This window comes from Antrostomus carolinensis, unplaced genomic scaffold (genome assembly GCF_000700745.2).
Source record: "Antrostomus carolinensis isolate BGI_N321 unplaced genomic scaffold, ASM70074v2 scaffold23713, whole genome shotgun sequence".
Taxonomy (NCBI): domain Eukaryota; kingdom Metazoa; phylum Chordata; class Aves; order Caprimulgiformes; family Caprimulgidae; genus Antrostomus; species Antrostomus carolinensis.
The window spans coordinates 1-10,487 of NW_010307688.1; the positions used below are offsets into that span (position 1 = coordinate 1).

Here is a 10,487-nt window from a genome sequence, read left to right on the forward strand (position 1 = left end):
TGGGGCAGCTGCCGCCGGCTTCGCCCATCTGCCAGGGCTTGTGCTGGCGCTTGGGCTTTATAGGAAATTCGTGATTAATTAGAGAAGCGGGTCGCTCTTTGACATCGCCAGCTCGCGTTTGGGGATGGCTCATGCCTGACCTCTCTCTTTCCACACAGGGAATCGGGAAGGGCAGACAGAGAACTCGGCGTTAGCACAAGGCATGAGCGTAGCCGATGGCCTGGATCTTACCTCTCTCACTAATAACTCGGGGTGGGAAAATTCTGACGCACGCCAGTGACATCTGTGCGAAAGGTGACTCTCTAGGGACGTTTAGTTTTGGCCGGCGTTCTGGATCAGCCTTTAATTTGGGGGGGATTTCTTTGGGAACTGCCATAGTAACTCTGGTGGCGGTGGTGAAATCATGAAGTTGGCTTCAAGCGCAATTAAAGCAAGCCCTTAAAGATTGTGTTTGATCTCCCAGAACTAAAAGTGCTGAATAAAATTTTCATACGACTTAAACTACAGTTTGGATCCGTTGCGTTAAGATCAGCGTTCTTCAAACCGTTTTTCTACTTTAATATTTTAAATAGAGACTTATTTGAAGAGACAGTATATTTTTTAAAGGGGGAAAAAAAATGATCAAGGATGGACACTCTTGCACCAATGCATCGTTTTTTACTAAATTACTGTACAAGACTACTGTGTAAAATAGCGGGGAGGGTATGAAGCAAAGCCTTTTCTATACATATTGCAGTGGATTTTTTTTTATATATAGTTATATATGAACATATAACTATAAAAGAACAATTTGTGTAACCTTTCCATTATTAATTTTATGGTATTACATGCAAAATGGGTTACAGGTTTTTACTGTTGGAGGCTGAAAAAGTAACATTTTACTGAAAGGAGTGCAAAACTTGGTGTACCTGAGGTCATCAAGATCACTTGAAATTTTTTTATATGAACCAGCAGGAAAATGCACATTCAGGACTTATTTAATTAAAATTCTGGTGTTTAGCAATGGAAAGCCCACAAATAAATTTCCCTCTAAGTCTCGTTTCTGACCAAAAAAGGAGTGGGATGCAAGAGGATGGGAGTCCTCCATTAAAAAAAGCAATGACAGAAATGCATGTAAATAGCAAAGTTCGAGTTGTAATAAATAAATTGCCAACAATAAAGAAGGAAAACTTGGACGAGTATGACGAAACTCCTGCGGAGGCTGACGGGGAAACAGCCAAACCAAACAGTGCTTCGCTATCTGAGCCTTTGAATTTAAATCCAGGTTTGAAACACACCTTGGCACAGTTCCACTTGAGCAGCCAGAGTTCACTGGGTGGACCGGCAGCTTTTTCAGCTCGTTATTCCCAGGAAAGTATGTCACCCACTGTCTTCTTGCCCCTTCCATCGCCACGAATACTTTCTGGTCCGCTGCTCATTCCTCCGGACAGCTCCACAGAACTCACCCAAACTGTACTGGAGGGGGAATCTATCTCTTGTTTCAAAGTCGGAGGAGAAAAAAGACTTTGCCTGCCTCAGGTGTTGAATTCAGTTCTCCGAGACTTTTCATTGCAACAGATCAATACGGTGTGTGATGAACTATATATTTACTGCTCAAGGTGCACTTCTGACCAGCTTCATATTCTGAAGGTTTTAGGAATTCTTCCATTTAATGCTCCCTCCTGCGGGCTGATTACGCTGACCGACGCTCAGAGACTATGCAATGCTTTACTACGTCCTCGCACTTTTCCCCAAAATGGCAGTTTTCTCCCTGGTAAGAACACCTTGGCTCAATTGAAAGAGACTGGCAGTGCCTTCGAAGTCGAGCATGAATGCCTGGGCAAGTGCCAGGGGTTGTTTGCACCTCAGTTCTACCTTGCGCCGGATGACCCGTGTATCCAGTGTTTGGAATGCTACGGGATGTTCTCACCCCAGACGTTTGTGATGCATTCTCACAGATCCCCGGACAAAAGGACCTGCCACTGGGGGTTTGAGTCGGCCAAGTGGCACTGCTACCTGCATATTAACCAAAAATACTTAGGAACTTCGGAGGAACGGGAACTGAAGCATCTCTTGGAGGAAATGAAGGAGAAATTCAGCGAGAAGAATCATAAAAGAACTCGGTCCAAAGTAAGTTCACCTTCTCTTGTAAAACTCCCACATCTCTTTAGCCTCACAGGTAAATACATGTTTTAGGAGTGCATTGCTTCCCTTTTGTAAATGGGAATGCTTGTCAAATCAAGCCTGAGTTAAATTTGTGAGGGAGCTTCACCGTGGAAATACATTTCTCATTAAAAGGTGCAGTAATTTCTCTCCTCTTTGGGCTGTAAGTAGCTTCATTTGAGCTGATTTGGCTTTGTTGGTTCTTGTTCTGTTCTAAAATGTGCAGTCTCTGGAAAACGCAGAGCTATTGTGGAAATTTGCATTCTCCCATTTGACCTTTGAGTATGTTTTATGCGGTGTGTGTCGCAGCAGCTGAGCAAAGCAGAAAGGAGCTTGAAAATCAAGTGTTACAAATTAATTCCTCGTTTGTTATTTTTACTCCAGCACACACATGTGCGGGTTTCTGGCGACCTGTCTTGCTAACCAGCCATCTCATGACTTTACATGGAGGCTAATGGTGCATTGATAAATTGCTGCTTGTTCAGCAATAGCTTTTTTTTTTTCTGTTTAAACCAGTTGTATAGAGAAATATGCCAAAAAGAGGGGGTTTTAAGCAGCCCAAGTAATGAGCTGTAGGCCGGTATCTTGACAATGGTTAATAATAGATGTTGTATTTTTTCCTAAAATACTGCTGCAAGTCTGTGCTGTGCTTCAAAAATACAGAGCTTATTTATCCCTTAGAGAGCTTCTACTTTAAATAATAAGACAAGCATCAGATAAATCCTGAACATCATAGATGTTTCCATTCATAGCATATACATTTTTTTGGGGTGTAATTTAAACTTAAGCAGTTTTTAAACAGTTCCTGCCCCACCACTATGTTTCTTTTCAGTGTATTTGGTGTTTGTGTGTCTGTTTGATGGCTACTGCTTTGACTATCTGTCCTTTTTGCCTGTTGGATGTTTTGTGGTGGATTTCAAAATAGCTGCAAGAGCAGTCCAGATGGTTGAGCCCAAAAAGGTATGCTGTAAATTCACACCTTTCAGCATAAACTTCTGAGAAGTTAGTATTGCAGAAAAGCTTGCTGTAGTAACAGGTATTTTTACAGTTGTGCCAACCTACAGGAAGGGATTTTAGCAGAAAAATTTCCATGGAAGTCTGGAATATTGTGTGAATTAATTGAAGTGCAGGTAAGTTCACAGCAAGGAGACTTGACTTTTCATCTGATAAAGACGTGGCAGACTTTATCCTTGCAATGGGTAGGTTTAGATGAGATATTAGGAAGAAGTTTTTCACTGTGAGGGTGATGAGACACTGGCCCAGGTTACCCAGAGAAGCTGTGGCTGCTCCTCCCTGGAAGTGTTCAAGGCCAGGTTGGATGAGGCTTTGAGCAACCTGGTCTAGTGGAAGGTGTCCCTGCTGCTGGCAGGGGGGTTGGGACTGGATGATCTTTAAGGTCCCTTCCAATCCAAACCATTCTATGATTCTATGAATGCTGTTGTAGGTAATAAACCACAGTATGGTAGATGCATCAGTGGAAACAGTCTTCTATATTTGTGCCTGTAATACCGCTTCCCTTTTCACAGGAGCAGATTTCAAACCTTTCAGTTTCATGTGTGCAGATCTGAAAAAAAAACCCAAACCAGCTGAAATTAGCGACCATCAGACCTTTCAGTTTCATGTGTGCAGATGAAAAAAAAACCCAAACCAGCTGAAATTAGCAGTGACAGTAATTGGGACTGGATCAATGCAAATGAAATACAAAAACTTTCTGGAGTCTTCTGTTGCAGACCTGTATAGTTCTTTCTTACAAAGCAGCATATGAAATCAGAATGAGAGAAAAACTGTGAAGACTTGGAACAAAGATAAAATGATTGGGGAGGGTTCTTTTTTTTTCTGTGTTGTGGTTTTTCATCTGGAAAGTTCAAAAGATTAGAAAAATTTAATAGGGGAATGTTGGAGCACGGCCTCTGTTTCCTTGTTCTGGGGAAGCTTGTGCTGCTTCATCACCTTTTCCTTCCCTCATTTCTGTGGTGTGAGAGAGCTGTTAGGTACCACAGGTCGACATTCCCTTTCCTTACGCTCCTAGAGAAATTTATTTGCAGGATGTTCCATTTGCTGTTCTGTCACCTTCTTACCTCCTGTGCTGAGTCAGCCCTCAGAAGTGCTGCTGCATCTTTGAGGTTATCTTGGAGGGCCCAGGAAGAACAGTTGCCCTTGACTAGGGCTTTGTCTATCCAGTAATAACAAGTTATTAATTAAATCCCATGGTCTTTGGAGCATCCTCGATCCTGTGCAGTGCCTTTCTCCTTGGCGTTTCACTCTTGAGTTTACTGGCCTCGCAGTGCAAATCTGCTTTTGCTTTCAATATTTTAAGAGCAGACAAGGTAGGCCCTCACCTGCTGTGCTCACACAGTTAATTCCTTTCTGTTCTTTGTGCCAATAACAAAGCTGTAAGCTCTGTGGTTGACTGTTCCTGAGTTTCTGATTTTTGGTTGAGTTCTAGGCTGCAGTGTCACATCCACCTGCTCTTCACGGGAACAGCTGTCACCAAGTCTCTGCTGATCTCTGCCCTGTCACATCCTCATTCCCTTTGCCTTTGTGACAGTTTCTGATAACTGTTCTGCAAGAACACTTTGTCTTTCTTCTCAGACCAGTTCCTTGAGTTCATCACCATGTGTGGGGAAAAGCTCATAGTGTAGAAAGTTAACATTTCCTCTGAGTATTTCCAGAAATCCCATCTCTGCTAAAACGACTGGCTTAATGATTAGCCTGAAACCACTGCTATTTTATTTTTCTTCTTGAAGAGCAGCTTTGTACAACTGACTTTAGAAAAAAAAATAAGACATCTTTTTCATGTAGCCCTTTCAAGCAGTTTAAATCATTCACTTTTACTCGGATATATTGCATTTATAGAATTATTTATGAGCATCTAAAACTAAACAGACTGTTAGGTAATGAAATACACGTGTGTATATTGAAGTAGATGCTTTATCTCTATTTTATTAACCTAGGTGATGAGGGGGGAATCTTGTTAGAAAAAGACTTCATGTTTATTTACTGTTACTTTTCATTTTCTTTCCCAAGTAAAAATTTGATTGCATGTTATGTAATTCACTGGCAAAATGCAGACTAATAGGTAGACAGTGCAGTTAGTTTCCAGTTGAAATAGATGGGAATATAAAAATCTGACCTAATAACTTGAAAATACAGATTAACTGATACATAATTCCATATATAAATGTATAAACATGTTAAAATATGAGTCCTGAAACATGGACAAGATGTCATTCAGAAGTTAAAATTGGATTATGGTGTACTAGCTGTAATGTAAGTAGAAGAATATATGTACATTATTTAAATTATTAGAATGTTCTGAATAAGGAGAAACTTGACAAGAGTCAGGATGAGGCCATTTTTCTAGAGGTTATTTGCTGTATTTTATTATCTAAAGGCTTGATTGTGAATTTACTATTCTGGAGCTTAGCTTCCTTGTGCCCTTCCTCCTTCCTCTCTGCATTGGAACTGATCTGAGGAACTGGGGAGTTAAATTTCAGTTTCATTGCTAGAGCTGGATTTAGTGAGCTGGAAATTTTGACCAGAATATTGTAGATGGGATTTGGTTTCTCTCATGGTCAATTGGCATTTGATTGTGCAGACCTTGGTACAAGCCACATATGTAATCGGGTACTCTCTTGTGTAATTGGGTACTCTCCTCTCTTGACTGCCAGAGATGAAGTTCTGGGACAGTTTATTTCAGAGTGTGTCAGTATAAACTTTTCTGATAGTGTATTTTGTACACAAGAGATTGTGAAGATGTTGGAATGCCAGATGAAGCTTTCTGTACAGTAGGATTTTTCTGTACAGTAAGATTTTTTTATTTTATGGGGGGTTTTTTTAGGTTTATAGACTTTTTTTAAAAACTGATCAGCTTTCCAAGGGTGTTAACTTTCTCCACATCAGCCTGTAGGGTGCTGAGCTTTGGATTTGTGGCTAAACCAGTGTTGGTTACACAGCAGTGTTTTGGCTGCTGCTGAACAGTGCTTAGGCAGCATCACAGCTTTCTCTGTTTTGTGCCTGACCCCTGCAGCGAGTAGGCTGGGGGTGGGCAAGAGGCTGGCAGGGGTCAGAGAGATACTTGGTACTTTATAATGTCATGCTCAGCAATAAAAAACTGGGATAGAAGGAGAGGAAAGGAGGTTTTGGCATGCAAGGTGGACGTTGTTCAGAGACTGGCTGGCCCGTGGAAGATGGGGAGCAATATCCTTTGCTTCACTTGTTTTTTTTCTCTTTCCTTTATCTATTAAACCATCTTTGTCTTGGTTTAGGAGCTTTCTTGCTTCTGTCCCCATCCCCTGGGGTGGTGATGAGGGAGCAGCTGCGTGGGTGCTTGGCTGCTGACTGGGGTCAACCAACCATCCCTTACCCAAAAACCTGCTTCCCAAGGCTATTTCAATACAGTGAGATTAAGAACCAGCTTCTTAGCTATGAGTCTTGCATATGACAAAACACCTCTCGCTTGAAATTGATAGGAAGTTTTGCAGTGGAGCACAAAATATCGCAGAGACAAACAGAACAAGAATTGCTACCCAAATACAGAATGCACAGAAGTTTTTTAAGATGATTTGTTCTGATGCACCTGAATTAATTTTGTTTGTTACTGCAAAAGGAATGGAGTTGTCATGTTATTGCACCAGCTTTGCCCACTTCTGTAATAAAAAATGGTGAGAACTGAAGAAAGTTCTGTCTCTATAACACCAATAATTGTTCAATTTTATTCACAGGTTTTATTTTGTAATAAAGTATCTGGCAGGTGCTTACTATGATGTGGATACTTTATTGCAAAAGGCTCCTACAACCTTTTGGGAATCCTAGTTTCTGCTTTCTGTTTCTCCCAAACATTTTTGACATGCCTGGGGCAGAGTTCTGGAAACTCAGCAGAGCTTTTATATAGGTTTGTAAAGAGATTTTTCTTTTAACTTCTTTGCTACTTTGCCCATAGTGAGAAATTGGAGATTGACCAATCTCCTGTGGCTTGCATCACCCTGCATCTCTGCCAGAAACACTCCATTTTCATGTACCCCAGTTTCTCTAGTGTGTATGTTTTAACCATGTAAATGCCATTCTGCTCAGGAGCATTTATGAAAACGTGAGTAACATGTACCCATCTTACAATTACCAATTTATTTTTATTTTCTTTAGGCAGATTCACAGCAGAGCCTGGAATTACCACAGTGGTATCCAGTTATAAAGCAAGAAGCAGAAACAGATCCTCAACCACCCTCCTTTTTCCATCCCAGGTAACTGAATTCCTGTGTAGAACTATAAGCACTGTATGTACAATTATTCAAATACCTGTGGCTATTTAAAGATAATTCAAACTGAAAAAAAAAAGTATTTGCAACCTGAACTGTTAGGAAAGCTCTAAGGGATTGCACAGGAATAACTGAACCCTGCATTTCTTAGTGTAAATGGTAATGAACTGCTTATGAGTGGTTTTTGGGGCAGGACTCAAGCTGTGATCTACGAGTGTTCTTCAGTAGCAATACAATTGAAATGTAATTACAATTTCCCTTTTCAGAGTAGAAATTACAGAAGGTAATTTTTAATCTGTCTTATTATAATATAATGCATGCAGGTGGAAAGCTACACAGGGCCTATTTACTGTGAGTGCAACTCGATTTCCTATCAAAAAAGACTTGTAAAACGTGTTTGAAGGTTTTCTTCTGCACTGGAACAATGGCTTCAGCTGAATTGTCTGTTGATTAGTTTCCTGGTTTTAGAAACCAAGTGCATTTCCTTCACATAGTACAAAGTTTGTCATCTGCATCAGCGAGGGAAGCAGTTTTTCTTGACGTGCCTCTTGCCCTCATCCCCATGTGGCGATGCATTTACTGTGTGTGGGTGAGATCAGACTCTTTCAGCACACATCAAAGCAACAACACACATACTAGTTCCCACTCAAACATGTGAATGGGGGAGCTACTGTGATGGTTCTATCAGTGCCTTCCTTCAGAACTAGAAGAAAGGAAAGTGTTGAAGACAGCAATCTTGACTCCAGCATTGTGACACTGATTGTCTTGGCACTGACCTTTAACACATCTGGTGCTTTTTCCTCTGTACTAGACAAAAACTGAGTGGCTAGGTTAGGGTGGAATAGAAAATTGCTCCCAGGATTCCAGGAGCTGTGAAAATCCAGACAGGTTAGTCAATATATGGAGGAAAGAAGGTCCAGCATTGGTCTCAGACATGCCCCAGCACTGTCAGGACACAGCTTTGCTATTTAAAGCGTGATCTGCTCATTCCCACTGCACTGATTGCTTCCCGCATCCTCCGGGGCTAAGATAGATTATGAAAATGCTGGAGAGTCTGGATTCAGTGGCATTCCAGTTTCACTCTTGGTATTTAAATGAAGACTTCCAGTGCAGAGCCACCAAGATGATGAAGGGAATGGAGCATCTCCCTGATGAGGAAAGGCTGAGGGAGCTGGGGCTCTTTAGCTTGGAGAAGAGGAGACTGAGGGGGGACCTCATTAATGTTTATAAATATGTTAAAGGTGAATGTCAGGAGGATGGAGCCAGGCTCTTCTCAGTGATGCCCAATGGTAGGACAAGGGGCAATGGGTGTGAGCTGGAACACAGGAGGTTCCACTTAAACTTGAGAAGAATCTTCTTTACAGTGAGGGTGCCAGAGCCCTGGGACAGGCTGCCCAGGGAGGGTGTGGAGTCTCCTTCTCTGGAGACATTCAAGACCCACCTGGACGCCTTCCTGTGTGATCTCATTGAGGTTCCTGCTCTGGCAGGGGGATTGGACTGGATGATCTTTTGAGGTCCCTTCCAACCCCTGACATTCTGTGATTCTGTGATTTTCTATATGATTTTTTTAATCAGCTATGTTTGAAAAATCCTCTTGTTTGATCGCCTCAGAACCTTATCTAGATAATCTGCTCCGTAAAGATTAAGTGAGTCATTAGGATTTCCTTTTGCATAGGAAAAAATTAAAAAGGATGTGCTTATTTTTCATTGAAACTTTTACAGTTTGAAATTGCATTAAATTAAACTTACGGATCTCTACCAGGCATCATTTATTATGCCTTACATTTAATTCTTAATTTTCCTGTTCTGCTGTTTCAGTTACTACCTTTATATGTGTGATAAAGTGGTTGCCCCAAATGTATCTCTTGCATCTCAATGTAAGGATGTTGCAAAAACAACGGTCAGAGCTTCAGAATTAATTAAATCCTCACCTGGGCAGTCAGAGAAGAAGCTCAGCAGTGGAAAGCACAAAAAACCTGCCTCCTATCCAGAGCTTTCTCTTGAAGAACAGGAAAAAATTGACTTGAAAGCTGGTGTGGAGCAGCATAAACCTTTAGGTGAGTAGTGAAAAGTATGTTGGAAGTCTTTTCAATGTTTATACCATATAATTTTGGAAAGCTTAACACCAGGCTAATATTTTGTGATGTCATTTCAGTTTTCTAAAAATTCTTTTGACATTTTTATAATCTGCAATTTCCTTTGCATTTTTTTTTCTGCACTCTGGAAATTTAATTTTCTGTCATTATTATGCTGTGTTCTTTTCTCCTTTTTTTTCTGTAGATCCACCTGTGTCAACTCGTTCTGCGAGAGGTGGAAAATCCGAACGTCTTTCTTCCAAAGTCACTAGAGACTCTAGCCACCTTGAAGTAGGTAACGATGTGCTAACCTTGTCCCCCAATCTCATGAAAGACATCAGTTGTGAAGATGACAAGGGAAGGATCATGGAAGAAGTAATGAAAACTTACATCAAACAACAAGAAAAACTCAATGCTATTTTGCGGAGGAAACAGCAGCTTCAAATGGTACGGTGCCAGTCTCTGTGCATTTCACTTTTGTCATCAGGAAACCGGTGGTTCTAGAATCAATATAAGCTTGTTGGTTCTGGAATCAATAGGGCAGATTGCATTCATTTAGAAACACCAAAACACGCAGATAATTTCCTCCTCAGCTTGAATCCGGACTTGAAATCTTCATAGAATCATGGAATGGTTTGGGTTGGAAGGGACCTTAAAGCTCATCCAGTTCCAACCCCCCTGCCATCAGCAGGGACACCTTCCACTAGACCAGGTTGCTCAAAGCCTCATCCAGCCTGGCCTTCAACACTTCCAGAGAGGGGGCATCCACAACTTCCTTGGGCAACCTGTTCCAGTGGAATCTTGAATCTTGAATATTCCTTATGCTTATTAGGTTCGAGTCCACTAATAATTGGTGTCTGTTCAGTTTGCAACTGCTGTGTTCGAGCAGCTCCTTCTTTTATTTTATCCAAATGAAAGCTATTTGCACTTTAGAGGGTTTCCCAAACATTTAAGTACTTTGGCAAATACAGTTTAAGTCCTCTCAAATGTCTCAATTTTCAGGATTTTAAAGATG

General features: G+C 41.1%; 1 protein-coding gene across 1 annotated transcript; it reads left to right on the forward strand.

The window, feature by feature from the left end:
• The first annotated feature begins 837 nt into the window (after positions 1-837).
• On the forward strand, positions 838-9,976 carry SKIL (SKI like proto-oncogene). Its single transcript, XM_010165527.1, has 4 exons — positions 838-2,109; positions 7,285-7,382; positions 9,216-9,454; positions 9,678-9,976. Exons 1-4 carry the CDS (start codon positions 1,003-1,005, stop codon positions 9,974-9,976), a joined length of 1,743 nt encoding a protein of 580 aa, XP_010163829.1. The 5' UTR covers positions 838-1,002.
• Positions 9,977-10,487: the final 511 nt, after the last annotated feature.